Below are 23,818 nucleotides of genomic sequence, written 5' to 3' on the forward strand. Positions count from 1 at the left end.
CCACTCATTCATCAAATATTGATTTTTCTCAGGTGTTTTGCCCTCACAGGTCCTGCCACCTAAAACACTGACTTCTTATCCTTCAAGGATTTGCCTTCAACACTGTCTCTTCCAAGACCTCTCCCTGTCCAGTCCCAGCTTATTGAGCCCCTATCACCCTGTTATCTTTTGAATTGCTTTTCATGGTAAAACAGGACAGGCTGATGCTCTCCGGGGCTCTCTCTATATACAAGAGAAAGATTAGCCTGATGGGCGTTCGTTTACCCTTCTTATTTTCTTTAGGAGCCAACCTCTCCTGCTCTTAGTCTATGTGATTTGGATACAGCCAACTACATTCCCCAGGTCCAGAAATGAACACGCCATCCAAGTGAAGCCATGAGAGACAGCTGCAGGACTTTTGTTGGAACTATTGGGAAAGTGGCATTTCTTTTTCTGCCATGGTTACTTATCTGCTGTGCTCTAAGCCTGGAACTGCTGGATGTCATCTTCGCTGAATGAAAATGAAGTCAGTATTGAGGACAGTAGAGGTGAGAGGGAGAGAGGCATAATCCTGAGTGTATTGTAGGGGCACCTGGATCCAGCCGTACCTGAAATCCGCCACTTTTCATTCTAAGAACCAATAAATTCCCTTTGTACTCAAGCTAGTTTGGGTTTTAATCACTTGTGACAGAAGGCCTGACTGATAATAAAATCTCAAAGATAAGCAGGCAGCCAAGCTTAGGTACTTTCCTTTTAAGAGGTGTGGGCAGGTGCTTCCTTCTCTCAGAAACCACTCCTCCTCTAGGACCTCCTATTCTAAGAAGCCTGAGTGTTTGAGGTTTGTTCATCCTGAGGCATAAACACAAGATCAAAGTGCCAAGCCAGAAGGAGGCAGAGTGTCTACAGAAGCAGCCGTGCAACTAGCAGCAGGAATTGGGAATCTGCATTATTAGTAAGCAAGCCCATTTTCCTTTACTTCTTTGTAAGCAGAGCCTTAATTTTATTAGCCTGTTTATTAGCTCTGATCGTGTGTTCAGAAAAAGTACCCTCAGCCTCTGAGTGATCTAAGCCAGACATAGTTCTCCTGTCTCCTTATTGGTGATTGGTTCTGGGAAAGGCTGGGACACACTCCTGGACAAGGAGAAGTCACAGCAGTGACTGACTTTTAGAGGGAGTCTGCTGGGGGCTGGCTAGTGGAAGCCATCTGGGGTAAAATGTTTTTGGCCTTAAAAAGTACTGTAGGAGGCCAGGCATGGTGGCTCATGCCTGTAATCCCAGCACTTTGGGAGGCAAAGGTGGGCAGATCACTTGAAGTCAGGAGTTCGAGACCAGCCTGGACAACATGGTGAAGCTCCGTTTCTGTTTTTAAAAATAGAAAAATTAGCTGGGCCTGGTGGTGGGCATCTGTAGTCCCAGCTACTCAGGAAGCTGAGGCAGGAGAATCACTTGAACCTGGGAGGTGGAGGTTGCAGTGAGCGGACATAGAACCACTAAACTCCAGCCTGGGCAACAGAGACTTCATCTCAAAAGAAAAAAAAAAAAGTACTGTAGGAGTCCGGGTGTGGTGGCTCACACCTGTAATTCCAGCATTTTGGGAGGCCAAGGAAGGAGGATCACTTGAGCCCAGGAGTTCAAGACCAGCCTGAGCAACATAGCAAGACCCCATCTCTAAAAATTTTTTTAAAAGATACACAAAATTAGCCAGGCACGGTGGTGTGTGCCTGTAGTCTCAGCTACTCAGGAAGTTGAGAAGGGAGAATCATCTGAACTCGGGAGATCAAGGCTGCAGTGAATCATAATCACACGACTGCACTCCAGCCTATGTGACAGAGAGAGATCCTATCTCACAAAAAGAAAAAAAAAAAAGTAATGTAAGAGAAATAAACTATTTCTTTGCCTCGCAGAGAGAATGTGACAGTGTGAGGAAGCATTAGCTGGCTGAAACTGGGCGCTCAAACTCTTAGTCTAGAGCAGAGTTCTAACAGCATCACATGTTTTTGTTCTCCCTACATCCACATTGAAGAAGAGGGGGTGGTAAAAATATTCCTCTGGTTTAACAGAAAATTCACAAATATTTATCCTTTTCAGAATCTACATGCAATTTAAGTATTAGTCCTAGGGCGATAAATCCGAATCACAGATGCTGCAATGTTAAAGTTTCCTTTGATAAGACATACTGATGATCTCTGATGTCCCTGCGGCCTGCAAAGAATATTTGCAAACAGAGTTTTATGATGCTGAGGAGTGTCTGATTTTCTGAAGCCACAGAGAAAGACATCATTTTTCTTCTTTTCTTTCTGCAATTTCTTTCATTAGCACTTCGGAGAGCCTATAATCCCCATGATTTGAAATCCCATGAGTTAGTAGTAAGAGCAGAATCAGAGAGGCTAAACACTGAAAATACAGAAAGGAAATGGGCAGAGTAGGATTTTAGCAAGAGGAAGTATATGGTTGTGATGCTTTGCATCTACAGGAAATGATGGCTGGGGCTGTGGCAGCCACGTTACCACCATGAGGGATGATGTTACCCACATGCTGAGGAGCCTGAGTCTATAAGACCGTCATTTGACTGATGCATTGACCCCTGGAGAACCTCCCCGCCTTTGGGGGACTAGCAGTTCTGTAAAATAATACATGTCCTTATTGTTTTAAGATGTTTGGAATTTGTTCTTTCTTACGTGCAGCCAACAGCATCCTACATGAGGCAGCCAGGGTAAGGGGTCCACACACAATGGGTGAACCAGTGCTTGTCCAGGAATTGAAACAGCCTGGCTCATTCAGTGCTAGGACCAAGGCCCTCAGTGGACACTGTCCCAACTCTCAGCACTGAGGGTCCCTCCTTCCCTCCAAGCTGGTCATTGCTGTGTGTGATCACGTTCATTAGGTATCCATATTCTGTAGGCGGGAGCAACGAGGTTTTCTTTCTTTTTTTTTAAATTAAGACGGAGTCTCGCTCTGCTGCCCAGGCTGGAGTGCAGTGGTGCCATCTCAGCTCAGTGCAGCCTCCTAGGTTCCAGTGATTCTCCTGCCTCAGCCTCCCAGGTAGTTGGGATTACAGGTGCCCACTACCACACCGGGCTAACTTTTGTATTTTTAGTAGAGATGGGATTTCACTGTGTTGGCCAGGCTGGTCTCAAACTCCTGACCTCAAGCTATCTGTCCAGCTCGGCTTCCCAAGGTGCTGGGATTACAGGCGTGAGCCACCGCGCCTGGCCGCAATGAGGTTTTTTCTTTTTTCAATTCTAGCTGCCAACCACAAAATTTAACTAAGGTCCCTCCCATCACACACCTGTCATCCACCCTGAAAATTTAAAGTAAAGGTATAAAAATATCAAAACCATGATTGCCTCTGGGGGTGGAGTGGAGGTGGGGATCATTTGGGAAGGGGCATAAGGGGACTTTGCAGGGGTCCTGGAGATGTTCTTCATCTTAACAGGGACTGTAGTCTAAAGCAGGAGTGTATACTTATTACATAACTGCATTCATTGGTCAAAACTCAGCAACTGGAGGTGGGAACAGTGGCTCATGCCTATAATCTCAGCTACTGAGGAGGACGAGGCAGGAGGATCACTTGAGGCCAGGAGGTCAAGACCAGTCTGGGCAACATAGAGAGACCTTATCTCTTTTTTAAAAATTGTTGTAATTCCCCAGGCATAGAACTCACCCTGTGGAGAAAAAAAAAAAAAAAAAAATTGCCACGCGTGGTGGCATGTTTCTGTAGTCCCAGCTACTTTCGAGGCTGAGGCAGAAGGATTGCTTGAGCCCAGGAGGTCGAGGCTGCAGTAAGCTATGATCATACCACTGCACTCTGGTCTGGGGTACAGAGCGGGACTGCATCTCTAAATAATAATGATAATACTAAGAAATTCAGCAAATGGATGTTTCAGATGTGTACATTTCATTGCATGCAAATTTATAAAACCTCAAAAATAACTGCAAACATTGAACTCCAGTTGGTGATATGAATCCTGAAATGTTTAAGGGCAAAGAGTACTGATGTCTACTTTAAAATACTTTACTCTAACCTTCTTTAAAAATACATTTAAAAAAAATCAGATGGCTTGATAAATAGAGGAATGGACTGAAAGATATGTAATAAAGTAAATACAGAAAAATGTTAACAATTGTAGAATCTAGATGATGGGGCAAGGCGTGGTGGCTCATGCCTGTAATCCCAGCACTTTGGGAGGCCGAGGCAGGTGGATTACGTGAGGTCAGGAGTTTGAGACCAGCCTGGCCAACATGGTGAAACACCGTCTCTACCAAAAATACAAAAATTAGCCAGGCGTGATGGCACATGCTTGTAATCCCAGCTACTCAGAAGAATCACTTGAACCCGGGAGGCAGAGGTTGCAGTGATCTGAGATCATACCACTGCACTCCAGCCTGGGTGACAGAGTGAGACTCCGTGTCAAAAAATAAATTAAAGTAAAATAAAAGTGATGATGATCATAGTTATGAACGACAGCGAGAGTCCAAACACTGCCTGTAGTGTGGGCAAAGCCCTGTTCTCAGTGCTTCATGTGAATGAATTTGTTCACTCCTCACCACAACCTTCTGAGGTAGGTACTGTTATTCTCATTCACAGATACGGACTCTGAGACCAGGGAGGTTGTGTGGCATCATTACATCAGAAGGGGCGTGGTCTGAATCCACTCCTCCCCTTCCAGGGCAGGAAGTCAACAGAGAAGGGCTCTGTGGTAACGTTGACAATCACGAATCAGTGGCATAAACATCCCCTTAAGACATGTGGAGGCGGCTGGGCATGGTGGTTCACGCCTGTAATCCCACCATGTGGGAGGCCAACGTGGGAGGATCACTTGAGGCTAGGAGTTTGAGACTAGCTTGGGCAACATAGTGAGACCCTGTCTCTACAAAAAAAATTTTAAAAATTAGGCAGGCACGGTGGCTCATGCCTGTAATCCCAGCACTTTGGGAGGCTGAGACAGGTGGATCACCTGAGGTCAGGAGTTCGAGACCAGTCTGGCCAACATGGTGAAACCCCGTCTCTATTAAAAATACAAAAGTTAGCCAGGCATGGTGGCAGGTGCCTGTAATCCCAGCTACTCAGGAAGCTGAGACAGGAGAATTGCTTGAACCACGGGAGGTGGAGATTGCAGTGAGCCGAGACGGTGCCAGTGCACTCCAGCCTGGATGACAAGAGTGAAACTCTGTCTCAAAGAAAAAAGTAAATAAATAAAATTAGAAATTAGCAGGGCATGGTGGTGCATGCCTGTAGTCCTAGCTACTCAGGAGGCTGAGGTGGGAAGACTGTTTGAACCCAGGAGTTCAAGGCTTCAGTGAGCTATGGTTGCACCACTGCACTCCAGCCTGGGCAACAGAACAAGACTCTGTCTCCAGGGGGGAAAAAAAAAAAAAAAAAAGGTGGAAATTGTGAGAGACACATGACAGCAGAAATATGACTACTGCTTGCCTTTGGAGGAAGGAAGAAGTTGTGGAGGAGAGATAGGTGACTGGGCACTGTGGCAACACCAGCATGCCAGGGGCTGGGGGTGGCGGGCAGTCAGGACCTGAGGCCAGAAGCTGTGAATCTTGGAATCTGCAGGGTGCCCCTTATGAGACCCCAAGCGTTCATGTAAGCGTCCACGCCCCCACTGATGATATGTGGGCAGAGAGGCAATAAAATCAGAGGCAAGAAAATCAGAGTTACCGATCAAGGTTTGGAGGCTGCGGTTGGAGGCCGGACATCCTGCCTGCAGGGCGGGCTTCAGCGTGGAAGCTTGAGGCCCGGAACAGTCCCCGTGGGCACGCCCAGGCAGAGGGCTTTGCTAGTGTCTGACCCAGCTTCCAAAGCCAGGGTCTAATAACAACAGCGCCACCAACAACAGGAAACATTCATGACGCACATGCTGCCAAGCACTGTTCTAAGCACTCCATATTACAGTGTATTCCTCCCGACAGTAAGAATGAGGTGGGTGCCAGTGCTAACCCCATTTTACATATGCGGAAACTTAGGCACAGAGAGGAGGCCTCATGAAAGGCAATGGGGACACCTCCAGGAACCTCCCACCACAAAAGATCACCGCAAAATAAGGACAAATTGAACATCAGATTTCCTCAAGGGTGGGCACTTTCTTGCTGCATTGCTGGTGCCCTCTTTTGGATTTTAGCTGCAGTGGCCACAACACCACGGGTGTCAGCGACAGGAGCAAACTAAATCACCCATGCACGGGGGAGTCAGCTGGGAGGAGCCGCCCCTGGCGTTCCCACCATGTCTGTGAAATGGGGGGATCGTGGTATGTACTGGAGAATCAACAGAGGCTGGGCGAGGAAGACTTGGGATACTCGTGAGCCCATTCTAACATCAGCAATTACTAATATGTTTATTGCCTTGAAAAAAAGAGATAAAGAAATAAAGGAAAAAGAGGAAAGGAAAGGGGAAAGGAATGAAGAAAAGAGAGACAAGAAATAAAGCACTGTTGGCCGAGGGCTCACACTTGTAATCTCAGCACTTTGGAAGGCTGAGGTGGGCGTATCACTTGAGGTCAGGAGTTCAAGACCAGCCTGGCCAGCATGGCAAAACCCCATCTCTACTAAAAATACAAAAACTAGGCCGGGCATGGTGGCTCACGCCTGTAATCCCAGCACTTTGGGAGGCTAAGGCGGGTGGATCACGAGGTCAGGAGATCGAGACTATCCTGGCTAACATGGTGAAACCCCGTCTCTACTAAAAAAAAAATACAAAAAAAATTAGCCGGGTGTGGTGGCGGGCGCCTGTAGTCCCAGCTACTCAGGAGGTTGAGGTAGGAGAATGGCGTGAACCCAGGAGGCGAAGCTTGCAGTGAGCCGAGATCGCACCACTGTACTCCAGCCTGGGCGACAGAGCGAGACTCTGTCTCAAAAAAAAAAAAAGTAAAAACTAGCTGGGTGTGGTAATGCACACCTATAATCCCAGCTACTGGGGAGGCTGAAGCAGGAAAATCACTTGAACCTGGGAGGTGGAGGTTGCAGTGAGCCAAGGTTGCACCACTGCACTCCAGCCTGGGCAATAGAGCAAGACTCCATCTCAAAAGAAAAAAAAGAAAAGTATTTTAATATCAAAGAGGAAGGAATAGAGCCAGAAAGAAGAGATAGTGCTGAAAAAAGAAGGCAGGAAACAGGCAGAATGTTTCCAAAGAGTCCCACTAACTATTCAGAAAAGTTGTTTTTTGTTTTTGTTTTTGCTTTTTGTTTTATTTATTTATTTATTGAGACAGAGTCTCGCTCTGTTGCCCAGGCTGGAGTGCAGTGCCACGATCTTGGCTCACTGCAACCCCGCCTCCTGGGTTCAAGCGACTCTTCTGCCTCAGCCTCCTGAGTAGCTGGGAATACAGGCACACACCACCACTCCCAGCTAATTTTTGTATTTTTAGTAGAGACGGGGTTTCAACATATTAGCCAGGCTGGTCTTGAACCCTTGACCTCGTGATCCACTCGCCTTGGCCTCCCAAAGTGCTGGGATTACAGGTGTGAGCCACTGCTCCCGGCCAAGAGTTTTGTCTTTAAAGGAGTTGACGGTGGGGTGTGGACTGTGCAGCCGAGACAGCTCGTGGGGTGAGTTAAGAGTCTGCCTGGATTCCATTCCCCAGCCCCGCCACACACTGTCCGTGAAGCAAGTGACTGTCCCTTCCCAAGCCTCAGCTTCTGCACTTCAGAACGGGGACCGTTGTCCGCGGCATTCCCACAGGTTGGCGTGAGACCCTGTTGAGCCCACGCAGCAGGGTGTGCCTGTTGTCTGTGGTAAGGGGCAGACGGCGTTGCCTACTTTCCACTCGTAAGATGTCACTGCATGTACGCCGTTCTCACTTGGCAGATGAATCAAAGGGCTATAAATAGCCACGTCTTGGTTTCTCATAAACGCATTAAATACGACTTGGCATCTTGCCCAGGCTTCCTGTCGGGGCAGTGGACGAGGATTGTTTTGCAGAGGTCTGATAAGTGTCAAGGTTACAGTCACGTGCAGGTGCGTGAGGCAGGACTCGAAGCGAGCCCCAGCTGCTCTGGGGAATGAGGGGGTCTTCCCTTCCACCCCCATGCCCTTCTTGGCATAGGTTCACACCAACCACTCTGGGCCCTGGCAAGCCCCGCCTTGTGGCTCAAGCTGGGCCACTGGCCTCTTTGCTGGCTTTGCCTGGACTCACCCCACTGGTCCAGCTTGCATTAGGTCAGTCTATTCACAAGTGAATTCTGGGAAGACTGGACCAGGCTATGGGAAGAGGGGAGAGGAGGGAAATGTGGACACATAGCTCGTGAGCTCACCGGGCTATCCTGGGCACCTCCCTCCATCTTACTTCATGAAGTTCTCTGAGGCTGACCTCACCCCCAACTCAGGGATGAGGCCCTGGGGGAGGCAGATGGGGACTCTGGACCCCCGCTGCCTGGGTTCAAGTCCCAGCTGCTCCGTAGGGGACCTCAGGCTTGTCTATGCTCTCAGTACCTCAATTTCCCCCTCTGTGAAATGAAGATAATGCCTCCTCGGGCCTACATCATAGAGCTGCTGGAAGGATTCAATGGATGTTGATCATGATCATGATCATGATTTCCTGATACTCAGAATAACGCCAGGCACAGACTATCCGCTCTGAATAACGGTTTGCTATTATTATTTTTCTGCTAGTGATAGTTAAGAGCAAGGACTCTAAAGCCAGCACAGTTGGGTTCAACACCCAGCTCCACCACTTGCAACCAATGCAACCTTAAACCTGGATATCATCTCTCTGTGTCAGAGGCATGTGAACCAGAACAACTCCATTTTAAATGGGGTTGGGTAAAATGAGGCGGCATTCCCAGACGGTTAGGCATTCTAACTCTTAGGATGACCAATAGGAGGTCAGCACAAGATACAGGTCATAAAGACCTTGCTGATAAAACAGGTTGCAGTAAAGAAGCTGGCCAAATCCCACCAAAACCAGAGTGACCTCTGTTTGTCCTCACTGCTACACTCCCATCAGCGCCATGACAGTTTACAAATACCATGGCAACATCAGGAAGTTACCGTATATGGTCTAAAAAGGGGAGACATGAATAATCCACCCCTTCTTTAGCGTAACATCAAGAAATAACCATAAAAATAGGCAACCAGTAGCCCTTGGGGCCGCTTTGTCTATTGAGTAGCCATTCTTTATTCCTTTACTTTCTTAATAAAGTTGCTTTCACTTTCCTCTATGGAATTGCCCTGAAATTCTTTCTTGTGCTAGATCCAAGAACCCTCTCTTGGTGTCTGGATCTGGATCCCTTTCCTGTAATGTCTGTGCCTCAGTTCTTTCATCGGTCAAATGGGAGTGAGGATTATTTGTACCTTATAGGGTGTAATAAGGATAAAATAAGCAAACACCTGCCAAGTACTGAGACAAGAGCCTGGCACACAGTAAATACTCCAATGTTGTTGCTACCGTTGATGTTCTTATTACAAGGGGATGTGCTCACCTCCTATCAAGGTTGCTAAGCAGCCATGATGGAATCCTGGAGCTACTGAAGGACACCTCATCTCTTCATGGGAAGCATCTGCTTGAGGATTAAGGCGATGCAGAAAAAAAGTGGAGTAGAGAGATGGAGGAAGATGACTTTGGAGGACATTGTGTGAGCACCTGGATCTAACCGTGCCTGAAGCACAACTCAAACCCTGGACTCTCAATGTATTGGCTCTCCATTCCAAGACCCAATAAATTCCTTCTCAGCTTAGAATGCTTTGCTCAGATATCTGTTACTTCCAGGCAAATGTATTTTAATACAGAAAGCTCTTGGGGGCTCAAATAACAGAAAGGGAAGCTATGTGAGAAGCCGAAGGAAGCTAAGGAGAGGAACAGAAGTGATGCAGCTGGGTATGGTGACTCATGCCTGTCATCCCAGCTCTTTGAGAGGCTGATGTGGGTGGATCACTTGAGGTCAGGAGTTCGAGACCAGCCTGACCAACATGGTGAAACCCTAACTCTACTAAAAAAATACAAAAATTAGCCAGACGTGGTGGCATGCATGTGTAATCCCAGCTACTCAGAAGGTTTAGTCAGGAGAATCACTTGAACCCAGGAGGTGGAAGTTGCAGTGAGCCAGGATCATGCCATTGTACTTCAGTCTGGGTGACAGAGCAAGACTCCATCTCAAAAAAAAAAAAAAAAAAAAAAAAAAAAAAAGAAGTGATACAGCTAAAGACAGTAGGCCATGTGGAGGCCACGTGCATCATGGGTTATAATCCAAGCTGTGTTACTGACAGCTTGTGGTAGGATGTTGCAGAATGGACACACTTCTTCATGCCTCCTTGAGTACATTCTTACAAGGTGACTTTGCCACTCTTCCCATCAAGGGATAGAGTCTATGTCTCCACCCCTTGAATCTGGGCTGACCTTGTAATTTGTTAAGGTCAATCAAACATGGTGAAAGTAATGCTGTGCTAGTTTCAAGCTTAGACTTCAAGAAACCTTGCTGCTTCCATGTCCTCTCTTAGTTGACCTTGCCATGACCTTGTGAACATGACTGGGCTAGCCTGCTGGAGAATGAGAGGCTGGGGGCTCCCCAGCGAATTGTCATCCAGCCCTCTAAGACAGAGCCACCTAGCTATACAGTGCTGGCCACAGATGCATGAGTGAGCCCAGCCTACATTAACAACCTGCAAAATGGACAGATAAATCCATCAATGTTGTTTTAAGCCATTTTAGATGATTTCTTAGGCAACAGTAGAGAACTGCTTTGTCTGGTTTAACTCAACCTTGCCCAAGGGGCTTCCAAAACCCTGACCTCCAGGTCACATGACAAGGTGAGGCCTCTACGTCCCAGTCCCTGGTGATACTGTGCTAGTTTGGAGGCTGGGTTTCAAGGGGCCTTGCAACTTCCATTCACTTTCTTGGACTCCTGCCACCACCTTGTGGACACACCTGGGTTGGCCTGCTGGAGAATGAGAGACCAAATGGAGGAGAACCCAGTTGCTCCAGCTGATGACATCTGGTCCAGCCTATAGAGAGCCAACTATTGAGTTAGCCAAGATCAGCAGAGCCAACCCCAATTCACTGCTGCTGATCAGAGAAGCAAGAATGATCACAGCTGAAACCAGAACTGCCCAACTAATTTGTAGACTTGTAAGCAATAATGAATGCTTATTATTTAAATCTCTGACTTGGGGGATGTTTTGTTTTGCAGCCATAACTGATACACTAACTGATATACTTTGTAAACATAGGCAGATGAGCTCACATCTCTGGGCCGGAGTTCCTCTTGTGAAAAACAGGAACCATTTGGAATGGTCATGAGGATGTCATGAGCTCACGACCCTAAAACTCTTGGCACAGAGTCTGGCTGTCTTAGTCCGTCCAGGCTGCTATAATAAATTACCATAGCCTAGGTGGCTTCAACAACAAACATTTATTTCTCACAGTTCTGGAGGCTGGGAAGTCCAAGATCAAGGTGCCAGGTGAAGAGATGTCTGATGAGGGCTGCTCCCTGGTTTGCAGATGGCCATCTTCTTGCTGTGTCCTCACATGGCAGAGAGCAGAGAGAGAAAAGGCAAGTTCTTTGGTGTCTCTTATAGGAACACTAATCCTATCATGAGGGCTTCACCCTCATGACCTAATGATGTCACAAGGGCTCCCCACAACACTATGCCATTGGGGGCTAAGAGGTCAACATGCAAATTTCTGAGGGGACATGCAGTCCATAACACTAGCAGAGAGTGAGCACTCAATTTAAAAAGAGGTAAAATGAAAGGCAGACAGACAGTTGACTAACACCCTGCCCACCATGAATATTTTTGCCTTGTCCAGCCAGCTGTGGGTCATTTTATTTTTTTTATTTATTATTGTTTTTTTGAGTCTCGCTCTGTCACCCAGGCTGGAGTGCAGTGGCACAGTCTCCACTCACTGCAAGCTCCACCTCCTGGATTCAGGCCATTCTCCTGCCTCAGCCTCCCGAGTAGCTGGGACTACAGGTGCCCACCACCACACCTGGCTAATTTTTTGTATTTTTAGTAGAGATGGGGTTTCACCGTGTTAGCCAGGATGGTCTCGATCTCCTGACCTCGTGATCCGCCCACCTCAGCCTCCCAAAGTGCTGGGATTACAGGTGTGAGCCACCGCGCCTGGCCACCTGTGGGTCATTTTAGTGTAGCTTCCCAATGGCCCATAGGTCCCTAGCCTCATATCACCAACACAGACACATTCCTTGGTGGCAGAACAAAACCCCTTGGGAATAAGTACCAAGACCTGGTAACCTGAGACCTACCTATTCAGAACAGGTAGCAGCACATTGTTGTAACAAGCTCTGGATTCAGTTAGGCCTGGGTTATGATCCAATCTCTGCCACTTACCTGAGATGTGACATTGAGCAATCAATGCAACCATTCCGATCTTCCATTTTATCCCTGTCAAATAAGGATAATTGTATCTACCTCCCAGGATTCTTGCTCAATCATTTCTTCCGTCAGTTTAGTATTTTTTTTATTTTTATTTTTTTTAAACAGAGTCTCATTCTGTCACCCAGGCTGGAGTGCAATGGCACGATCTCAGCTCACTGCAACCTCTGCCTCCCAGGTTCAAGCAATTCTCGTGCCTCAGCCTACCAAGTAGCTGGGATTACAGGCATGAGCCACCACGCCCGGCCCTTCAGTTTACATTTATTGAGCTTTTATGTTGTTCCAGCTTTTTCAGAATCTGGGGATACAATGGAGAACAGCAATCGCAAATTCCTGACCTCATGGAGCTCTCAATTTGTAGCTTAAAGAAAAATACTAATTTGATAGTGAGAGAAACAAGTGAAAAATTGCAAAAGTGACAAGTGTTTTGAAAGGAGAATGTATCAGTCAGAATAGGCTGGGTTATGCTGTGGTAACAAACATCCCCAAAGTCTTAGCACCTTATAATAACAAAAGTTTACTTCTTATCTGTCACTTCTATTGTAGGTCAGTTTCACTTCTCCTTTTCAATCCAGGCTGGCAGAATGGCCTCCACCTCAAGAATTGTGGGCTCTGTGCAGAGTGAAAGAAAATCCTAGAGTATCTTTGCCCAGGCAATTAAGTGCTCTGGCCTAGAAGTGACTGTATTACTTCTGCCCACATTTCATTGGCCAGAGCTAGTTGCAAGGCCCCACACAACCATAAGGAGGACCAGAAGTGGCATCCTGTTGGATGGACCAGAAGTGGCACCCTGCTTGGAAGGGAGAGAGCCAAGGGGATTCAGGGAGCAGCACTAATGACCATTCTGAAAACATATATGTGATGGGAAGACTTCCATGAGGCAATGATACTTGAAGTATAAGAGCAGTTAACTAAGAGAAGGGGAAAATAAAAGTTTTCTAGGTTGGAGGGCGCAGCATGTAGTGAGAGTAATGAGTAGAAACAGCTTATTCAACCAGTTTGATTGGAGCTGGAAGGAGACATTGGGGCATGTGTGGTGCAAGGAAAAGGGAAAAGCGAGCAGCAGTCCATAGTGCAGTAAAGAGGTTTTCTTTTTGAGACAGAGTCTCACTCTGTTGGCCAGTCTGGAGTGCAATGACGTGATCTCGGCTCACTGCAACCTCCACCTCCCGCGTCCAAGCAATTCTCCTGCTTCAGCCTCCCAAGTAGCTGGGGTTACAGGCACCCACAACCATGCCTGGCTAATTTTTTTGTATTTTTAGTAGAGACAGGGTTTTACCATGCTGGCCAGGCTGGTCTCCAACTCCTGACCTCAGGTGATCCACCTGCCTCAGTCTCCCAAAGTGCTGAGATTACAAGCATGAGCCACTGCGCCCTGCCTGTAAAGAGGTATTAATAGATGCCAATGATCTTCTTATGTCTGAACAAGAAACTGATAAGTATATACAAGTTTTAGGAATTCAGAGAAGTCCATATTACTCTCAGGTCAACAAATTATTTGTACAAGGAATCAAAATTACAGATTATTTGTTGTTTGGTTAGAATTGCTTTCACAGGACATGGCCACAATTTCTGAATCCCTGTCTGGGCATTAATTGGCCAGATAGCCAACAATTTACCTCCTCTTCCTGGGCACACAGGCAGCCATGTTTCCCAATTTGCTTTGCAGTTGAGGAGGGGTCATGTGACTGCATTCTGGCCAATGAAATGTTCTGGCCAGTGGACAAAACAGATGACACTTCTAGGCCCAGTTCTACCCTTCATACTCAGTTCCATGTTCTCTCTGTCCATTGTGTGGTGACGTTGGAAGCTGGTACTTCAGATGGCAGCCTGCATTCCTGAGTTATCTGAATCACGTGAAAGAAAGCCACCTGAGCTGTGACTACGATGTTGAAGCCATGCCCCAAAGAGTTAAAGAAATCAGTAACTAACAGAAATTCTTGAGTTTGCAGGATGGCAGATAAGAAACAACTTGTGGAAATGTGAACCACTCCCTCCACTTATGAGATAAAAGAACTGGCTGAAATGAATCGGAAACAATATGGCTAAGTGGAGTCTGTGCAGAACCAGCTTGCTGAAGTCACAACCCAAAGTTTCATACTAACCCCTCAAGTTTTCACATGGGACCCCCTAAGGAGGCATGAGAGAGAACTGTGCATGCCAGAGGACTTCCCAGACCTCCGCTTTGCTTCCACCAATCACCGGCTAATCCCAGAATCCACCCCCTGAACCTTTCCTGGTAAAATTACTGCCTTAAAGCCAGCATAGGGAGACAGATTTCAGTGGGACTCCTGTCTCCTTGGAAGTTAACCTGCTATACAAAGCTTTTATTTTCTCAAAAACCTACTGCCATAGTATTGGCTTGTTGTGCATCTGGCAGCAAGCCTCTTTTGCTTGATATCAGTGTAAGTGAGAAATAAACCTCTGTGTTTTTTTCTGGAGTCTATTTATTGCTGCAGCAGAGCCTATCCTATACTGACTAATACAGAATAATAAATGAGACTCCTTCCATAGCAGTAGGATTTGCCAGGACTCTTTTTTTTTTTTTTTTTTTTTTTTTTGAGACAGAGACTTGCTGTGTTGCCCAGGCTGGAAAGCAGTGGTATGATCTTGGCTCACTGCAAACTCTGCCTCCTGGGTTCAAGCGATTCTCCTGCCTCAGCCTCCCCAATAGCAGGGATTACAGGCACACGCCACCACACCTGGATAATTCTTGTATTTTTAGTAGAGACAGGGTTTCACCATGCTGGCCAGGCTGGTCTCGAACTCCTGACCTCATGATCTGCCCACCTCGGCCTCTCAAAGTGCTGGAATTACAGACGTGAGCCACTGTGCCTGGCCTGCCAAGACAATTTTGTGATGCAGAAAACATCTGTATTCAGGGTCGTCATGTGGAGTTGTACAGGTCGAGCACTGTCCAACGTGTCCAGCTAAGGGATGAGGGGAACCCATTCCATGCTCCACTCAGCAGGCCTTTATACAATTTGTTCTAAGGTGACATATAGGCTAGTGGCAGCTTTGTCTACATTTCTGCAGCTTTAGAAAAAAGGGAATATTTTCTCCTCTTCTTTCTCTGGCAGAATAGAAGAGTCATATAGCAAGGCTAAGTACTGGAATTGCATTTATAAGCAATTATTTTCCCCCAAAAAACATAGGCTTAAGAAGTTAAAAAATTACAGTAAGAAAAGCAATAGGGAAGAATAGAATGGTTAAAAATGGAATCTGGGGCATGTTTTGTCTTACGCTATACTCTGTGGTTCAGGGGAGGGTGGCAAGGCTGGGCCTGACCATGTCTCCTGCTTGGTGAGGAAAGTTTCTCATTGTACAGCTGGCCACATGCAAAGCAGCTGCTACTCCCTGCTGCAACCTGGGGGGCAACCCACCCTTACCTGTAAGAACCCCACCTTGTCAGAATCACTTATTATTATTATTATTTTGAGATGAAGTCTCTCTTTGTCAGCCAGGCTGGAGTACAGTGGCACAATCTCGGCTTACTGCAACCTCTGCCTCCCAGGTTCGAACAATTCTAATGCCTCAGCCTCCCAAGTAGCTAGAATTACAGCCCCGCCACCACGCCTGCCTAATTTTTGTATTTTTCCTAGAGATGGGTTTTCACTGTGTTGGCCAGGCTGGTCTCGAACTCCTGACCTCAGGAGAATCATCATTTTAAGTGGACATCAGGTCATGTCTCTCCACTGCTCAAATCCCTCACATGGCTCCCATTTCATCTCAAATAAAGCCCACAGCTACTACCCTGGCCTACAGGGTCCCACACACTCTGGGCTCTGATGATCTTGATTTTCTCTCCACAGTTGCCTTCCTGTCCTAATCAGCTCCATCCACCAAGTAGACACCCACCCCCAGAGCCTGTGCCTGCAACTGCTTGGGGTAGGCTGAATAACGCCTCCCAAAGATGTCACTCTAATCCCCAGCACCTGTGAATGTTACCCCTGGGGAGTGTGCCTTAGAGGGGTGAGGAAGCTGGGTGCTCCTGTTCCTGTCCCTCGAGGTTAAGGACTGCTCCTGGGGTGTCAACTGCCCAGCTTCCAGCCTGCTCCATGAGTGGCTCAGCAGGCTTCTGGAATGAGTTAGGAAGCCCCTGGCACCCACTGGAACCATGCCCATGACTGCTAAAGCTGCAGGGAACTTCCAGGACTTTCCAGGGATATGGGTGAGTGTATTTGTTGTCTGTTGCTGCAAAACAGATCGCCAGAAATTCAGTGACTTAAAACAACACACGTCTATGATCTCACAGTTTCTATGGATCAGGAGTTCAGGCACAGCTTAGCTGAGCCCTTCCTCTGAGGTCTCAGAAGGCTGCTGTCAGACATGGATTGGGCTGCACTTTCATCTGGAGGCTCGACTGGGGATGAATCTACTTCTGAGTTCATCTGGGTTATTGGCAGAGTTCGTTTCCCTCTGGCTGTGTAACTGAAGGTCCTAGCCTTTTGCTTGCTCTCAACTGGGAACCTCCCTCAGGTCCTAGAGGCCACTTGCATCTCCTAGAGGCCACCCACAGCTCCCTACCGTGTGGACTTCCTCAATGTGGCTGCTTACTTCATCAAGCCAACAAGCCTCCCTCCCTCTGATCTGCTAACACAGAGTCATAGATAACATAAGGCAAGCTAGGGAGTGACAGCTCAACACCTTTACTGTGCGCTATTGGTTAGGTGCAAGGTCACAGGTCTGGTCCACACTGGAGGGGAGGGCATCATACAAGGCATGGACACCAGGAGGTGGGAAGTCACTGGGGTCACTTTAGGGGCTGCCCTGACAGCCTTGGAGCACTGGGGCACTGACAGCCTCTGCTATAGGTTGTGAGACTTCAGTGCTGTGCAGAACAAACCCCTGAGTGTGGAACCCGTGCTTGGCTCTCCCTGTCCCACCTCCAGCTCCCACGCAATGGGGGCTTCTATGGGTGCAGGCACTGGGGGGCTCCCTGGGAGCTGGGGTGGGCACTTCAGGTCTCCTTTCACCTTTCAACCACTGGCCCCTTCCCAAGCTCAGTGTGTGACCTCAGGTAGGTTGCTTGGAGCTTCTGAGTCTTGATGTTCTCAGCTGCAAGACACAGTTAACAGTAGCACCAGCCTCTTGGGTGATTGTGGGGACATAGCACTTATGAAGGGTTTGAGTTTTGACCACACCAGGAAGTCCCCAAATGTTTGCTATGATTATCATTATTATTGTCTACCTCTGGTTCCCAGGGAAGCCTCTTTAGTCCTCAGGGAACGCTCCCTCATTCTGCAGGAATCTGAACATCTGGGCACCACATGAAGCCTTAGGTGTTTTGGCAACAGTGTCTGGTACATGAGGGGTGAATCCAGCCCTGTCCTGGGGGCAGAGGTTCTGTTCTGGGAGAGTTTCATCTCTGTCCAGTCATGGCTTCACTGCACTATCAGGGCAATGAATTTTAATGGCATGAATTATTGTCCACTCTTGCACTCTGCTGAACAGTGTGTGATTTCTGGGCACAGCCAGGCCTGGTGATTCCTGCAGGTCAGCTGAGCCAGACCTGGCGCCTTGTACCAGCAGAAGGGCCTGTCTCCCCTTCCAAGGACCTGAGGGGCTTCGCTCCACTGCAAGAGCCTGGAAAAGTGGTGCGTATCTGGTACTGCCTCTGACTTGGGGAGTGGTGGCTGGGCCTGAAGGCCTGGGCACAGTAGGGAGGGCGGGCAAGGGATGGGCAGGGAAAGAGAGCAGGGCCCAGTGAGATCTGGGGAGCCTAGGGATGCCCTGCTCATATTCCCCATCTTGTTGGGGGAATGGGGTGAGTGAGGAGGCTATGAGTTACTACCCTTGGGGAGACACCCAAAGAATGGCCTCGTTCCATCTTTCCCTCCTTCTGAAGAACACAGGGCTTGGGCCAGGCAACCTGGTTTGAACTAGAATCCCCAGCCTCAGTTTCCTCATCTGTGGAATGGAAATTACTAATGAGTTAACAGAGCAGGACCTGACACAGGGAAGAGCCCGGTCACCCTGGGCTATGGCCGCAGGTCTGTCCTGGTTCATGCAACTCAGAGCAGCGTGTGGGTGGGCACGGGGGCGGGAGCGACGGAAGGGGAGGCTGTGGCTAAGAGGGAACCGGAGGCTGGGTCCACTTGTGCATCGGGGGTTCGCTTTATTTCACCATCAGCACCTGTTTGCTTCTCTTGCCCGGGGAAGGGCGGATGAACTTGAGCAGCGCCCCCAGCAGGACCAGGACGGTGCCGACAAGCAGCACCAGCTTCAACCCCTTGAGCACGGAGTCCGCTCTGCCCGGCAGGGCCTTCCTTGCCTCCCGCCACTGGGCATCGTTCTCTCTCCACTGAGCCTCCAGCGTCTCCGGACTGGTGGCGGGGTTGAACTGGGCCACGAGCTCCTGCTGCACGAAGCACTTGTAGATGGCCGGCTGGAAGACCTGCAGCTGCCTGCCGCCGGTGGAGGGGTCCAGGAAGGTGGTGAAGTCCCGGCCGGAGAGCTGACTCTCCCACGTCAGGGGGGTGTCGTTGGCATGCCAGTAGACGGGCCTGCGAGGAGGACAAGGTCAGGTGCAGGGCCCAGGGAGAAAGGAGGGACCGACGTCTGAAGGGAGGTGGAGACAGTGGCCCCCTTCTCCCTGAGGAACAAAAAATAAAGCACCGCTCCGCCCCCCTCCTTGCCACTCCCCACGGAGCACTGTGCAGCCGTCGACAGTGGGGTGGGGGCTCCCAGGGCTCCACCCCTTACTGGCCCCATCCCTTACTGGCTCCACCCCTTACTGGCCCCATCCCTTACTGACTCCACCCCTTACTGGCCCCATCCCTTACTGGCTCCACCCCTTACTGGCCCCACCCCTTACTGGCCTCACCCCTTACTGGCTGGGTGACCTGGGCAAATGCCTCAAGCTCTTTGAACTTCCATTTCCTCATCTAAAAATAAGAGTCTAGACTGGGCTTGGTGGCTCACACCTGTAATCCCAGCACTTTTGGAGGCAAAGGCAAGGAGGATGGCTTGAGCCCAGGAGTTCAGGACCAATCTGGACAACAAAGCAAGAACCCATGTCTGCAAAAATTTAAAAAATTAGCTGGACACGGTGGCATGCGCCTGTGGTCCCAGCTGCTCAGGAGGGTGAGGTGGGAGGATCACTTGAGCCCAAGAGGTTGAGGCTGCAGTGAGCCAGTCACAGCACTGCACTCCAGCCTGGGTGACAGAGCAAGACCCTGTCCCAAAAAAGAAAACGACAAACCAAAAAAATGGAGAGTAATGATTGTACCTCATAAGGTTATTTGGAGGAGTTAGCAAGGGCACTCCTTTAATGATTTGTCCACCTGCCTTTGCCTGTCTGGTCTCATCTCCTTCACCCTCCCCTTCACTCACTCTGCTCAGCCACGCTGCTCTCCTAGATGTTCCTCTGATATGCTGGGCACAGCCTCCGCCCTGGTTGTTCCCTCTGTCCCCAGAGTTCCCTCACCTCCTTTCAGTCTGGGCTGAAATGGCAGCTTCTCAGAGGAACCTTCCCTGACCCCACCACTTTACACTTTTAACTTCCCCTATTCCCAGCATTCTTCCCTGCTCCGTCACCATCTGAAATACAATAGGTCAGGCACAGTGGCTCAGGTTTGTAACCCCTCCCTTTGGGAGGCTGAGGTGGGAGGATCACTTGAATCCAGGAGTTTGGGCCCAGCCTGGGCAACAGAGTGAGACCTCATCTCTACAAAACTTAAAAACTTAGCCGAGCATAGTGGTGCATGCCTGTAGTCCCAGCTACTGTGGAGGCTGAGATGGGAGAATCACCTGAGCCTGGGGAATTGAGGCTGCAGTGAGCCGTGATCGCGCCACTGCACTCCAGCCAGGGTGACAGAGCAAGACCCTGTCTCTAATAATAATAAAAACAACAACAATAATAAAACTATGTATTTATGCACCACAAGGGCAGGAATCTCTGTTGGTTGTGTTCTTCACTGTTTCACAGGTCCCTAGAATGGAGCTTGGCATATAAATGTGCAGTGAACACGTGTTTAGTGGAGAATGAATCAGGCACTGACATATCCAGCGTGGTGGAAGAACAGAGAGGATACTCCACAGACAATATCATAAAAGCTTGCGTTCCCAGCTAGGTACATTGTGGAACTTCTTATTGGATGCTGTGGCAGGCACTTTACAGTCTTTAGTATCCTTAACACATCACAATGACCCCGTGTGGCCGGGGGCTGGCAAGACCTCTGCACTGAGTTGGACAGCGGCCCCCCAAAACACATGTCCTTCCCAGAACCTCAGAATGTAACCTTATTTGGAAATTGGATCATTGCAGATATAATCAGTTGAGATGAGAGCATGTTGGAATAGGGTGGGCCCTCAATCCAATCTGAGCGGCATCCTTTTAAGAAAAGGAGAAGAGAAACAGGGACACAGGCACCCAGGAAGAATGCCAAGTGATGATGGAGGCGGGCATTGGAGAGAAGCAGCCACAAGCCAGAGAAGACCGGGATCTCTGACTGCGTCCAGAAGCTACAAAAAGGGAGGATTCTGCCCAGCTCAGAGGGACTGAGAGGGAGTGTGGTTCTACTGACACCTTGGTTTCAGACTTACAGCCTCCAGAAGGGTGAGACAATGAATTTCTGGGTTGTTTTTGTTTTTTTGCATTTGTTTTTTGAGTCAGAGTTGTCTCCCACTGTTGCCCAGGCTGGAGTGCAGTGGTGTGATCTCGGCTCACTGCAGCCTCCGGGTTCAAGTGATTCTCCTGCCTCAGCCTATCAAGTAGCTGGGATTACAGGCATGTGCCACCATACCTGGCTAATTTTTGTATTTCTAGTAGAGACGGGGTTTCACCATGTTGGCCAGGCTGGTCTCGAACTCCTGACCTCAGGTGATCCACCCGCCTCGGCCTTCCAAAGTGCTGGGATTACAGGCATGAGCCACTGCGCCCAGCCTGCATTTCTTATTAAGGGGCAGGTGGATTGGGGGAGAGGAGGGGAAGGGGGTATTTTCCAGGGACTCCTGGCAGGAAGCAAGATGAGTGTGAATTCTGGGAGGCAGGCCCTGATGGGAAGCCCCGGGGGGAACAGCCTCTCCTCCAGGGTCTCGATGACCTTCCCAGATGAGGCAGGGGCCTGTTGGAGTCCCTAAGCTTCCTGGGCTTCCCCCGTCACAGCCCCATCTGTCTGCCTGTGCTTTTCCCATTCCAATTCGCACCACCCTGGGCTGTGTCCCCCTTGGACTGTTTAAGACTAGGGCCTGGCACTGTCCTGATGACCACTATGGGGCTGACCTGCATAGAACGCCCCCTCGTCCCTCTGCACAAATTACCACCAAGGATCCCCAGACCGGAAGAACCTGGCTTGGGGCCAGAGGCAGGGATTCCATCACCTGTACATGGATCCTAAGGGACAGTCGAGCCACACAAATTCTGTCTCCTCATCGAGCCTGAAGTTGTCAAAAATGACGTAATCTACCCTTAACTGTGTGTTATTGGTGCACCGGACGTGGCAGGCTTCCACCTGCAGCTCAGGCCGCAAGCGGCTAGACCACACCAGCATCTCTCCCAGATAGAGCCAGCAGGGCATGGCTTCCTTCAGAGGCTCCTCAATGTAGCAGTACCCCAGGCGTTTACGCTCGCCCGGCTCCTTACAGCGGTTGCAGTCCTGCCAGGGCTCCCACCGGGTAAAAATGAGCTCTTTGCTGCCCAGAGGCAGGGTCTCGTTCTGCAGGGGCCTCTGACCCAGGTCCTTGTGTGTTACATGCAGGGTGGAGATGTCCTGGAAGTCAATTTCATACTGCACCACTTGGCGGCCATTCTTATTCCAGCAGTGGTAGAGGCCCGTCTGGGAGGGCGATGGATCTTTAATGAGAAGGCTGCCCTCGGGCATTATTTCCATGTTGGAAATATTGGTGAGGCTGGCGAGCCTGCCCTTCTTGCCTTGTGTGAATAAGTAGTACCAGTGTGCCCCCGAGGAGTTGCAATACAGGAGAATGTCATTGCCGGAGAGTAGGGCCTGTTGGCACTGCTTACCACTGGGGCAGCTGATGGAAAAGTAGAACCCTAGCGCCGGGGCAGCAAAGTTGAGCAGCAGCCACAGCATGGGTGGCATGGTGGATTGGGGCTGGGGCAGTGGGCCGGTGCCACCCTGAACATTGTGAGGTCACCCATGAACTCTGGCCTCAGCCCTGGGCAGTGGGATGAACTGCAGCCACCACATGGGTGTGTGAGGTCACCATCTCCTTTTGTTTTATGACAAGCTGACAACACTATTTTTTCTTTTTTTTTTAGACAAGAACTCACTCTTTTACCCAGGCTGGAAGGCAGCGCTGCAATCACAGCTCACTACAGCCTCACACTCCTGTAATCAAGCAATCCTCTCACCTCAGCCTCCTGAGTAGCTGAGACTACAGGTGCATGCTAACCATGCCCGGCTAGTTTAAAATTTTTTTCTGTAGAGACGGGGTCTTGTTATGTTGCCCAGGCTGGTCTCGAACTCCTGGCCTCAAGTCATCCTTCCACCTTGGCCCCCCAAAATGCTGGGATTTCAGGCGTGAGCCACTGTGCCCCGCCAACCATATTTAATTTCTATTCCAAGCCCTCCATTTTGCTGGGAAAGGAGCAAACTTAATTTGTCTATTCAGAATTTTCTCTACTACCTGCCCCCCTTCCTTTCCCAGGGGTGAGACTACATTCCCAGGGATGGAACAAGAGCATGAACGTGTCACATGTGAACACTCAACACATACTTCCTGAACTCTTACTATGTTCTGGGCACACTTCTTAGCACTGGGGATAAAGCAGTAAACAAATCCTCTCTGGGTCTGGGCTTGGTGGCTCACGCCTGTAATCCCAGCACTTTGGGAGGCTGAGGTAGGCGGATCATCCGAGGTCAGGAGTTCAAGACCAGCCTGGCCAACATGGTGAAACCCCGTCTTTACTAAATAGCTGGGCATGGTGGTGGGCACCTGTAATCCCAGTTACTCGGGAGGCTGAGGCAGGAGAATCGCTTGAACCTGGGAGACGGAGATGCAGTAAGCCAAGATCGCACCACTGCACTCTGGCCTAGGTGACAAGAGTGAAACTCCGTCTCAAAAAAATAAAAAAAATTAAAAAAAAATTCTCTCTGGTTACTGTTCTGACCTCCTGCACCTCTCCCCCTACTCCCTACCCTCCAACCACACTGGCCTCCCACTGTTTCCTTGAATCTGTCAGGCAGGCAGAGGGGCTCTTGCCCCAGAACCATTGCACGTGCTGGTCCCCATCTCTTCCCTCAGCCATCTGCGTGACTCAATACATCTTCAACAAATATTTTTCTCAGTTGCTCCCTTTCCTTCCATTCCATTTTCTAAACCCCTTCTCAGAGGGTGGCTCACACGTGTAATGCCAGCACTTGCCAGCACTTTGGGTGGCCAAGATGAGAGGATCACTTGAGGTCAGGAATTCGAGACCAGCCTGGCCAACACGGTGAAGCCCCATCTCTACTAAAAATACAAAAAAATTAGCCGGGCATGGTGGTGGGCACCTGTAATCCCAGCTACTCGGGTGGCCGAGGCAGGAGAACAGCT

The 23,818-nt window shown here is 49.2% G+C and overlaps 1 protein-coding gene and 1 long non-coding RNA gene across 2 annotated transcripts; one reads left to right on the top strand and one right to left on the bottom strand.

Annotated features, from left to right (window-relative positions):
• Positions 1 to 821: 821 nt before the first annotated feature.
• LOC102128790 (uncharacterized) lies at positions 822 to 20,204 on the top strand. The gene is made up of 4 exons (XR_012427447.1): positions 822 to 931; positions 16,129 to 16,487; positions 17,771 to 17,913; positions 18,450 to 20,204. It is a non-coding gene; the product is annotated as an uncharacterized lncRNA (long non-coding RNA).
• FAM187B (family with sequence similarity 187 member B) lies at positions 18,435 to 22,421 on the bottom strand. Its single transcript, XM_045379927.2, has 2 exons — positions 21,641 to 22,421; positions 18,435 to 18,822 (listed from the first exon to the last, which is right to left on the bottom strand). The coding sequence occupies exons 1-2, from the start codon at positions 22,360 to 22,362 to the stop codon at positions 18,435 to 18,437; spliced, it is 1,110 nt and encodes a 369-aa protein (XP_045235862.1). The 5' UTR covers positions 22,363 to 22,421.
• Positions 22,422 to 23,818: the final 1,397 nt, after the last annotated feature.

This window comes from Macaca fascicularis, chromosome 19 (assembly GCF_037993035.2).
Source record: "Macaca fascicularis isolate 582-1 chromosome 19, T2T-MFA8v1.1".
Taxonomy (NCBI): domain Eukaryota; kingdom Metazoa; phylum Chordata; class Mammalia; order Primates; family Cercopithecidae; genus Macaca; species Macaca fascicularis.

Coding starts and splice junctions, on each gene's coding strand:
- FAM187B (XM_045379927.2), bottom strand. CDS start 22,362: ATGCCACCCATGCTGTGGCTGCTGCTCAACTTTGCTGCCCCGGCGCTA. Junction 18,823..21,640: donor CCCTTAGGATCCATGTACAG/GTGATGGAATCC, acceptor TCCTCCTCGCAG/GCCCGTCTACTGGCATGCCA.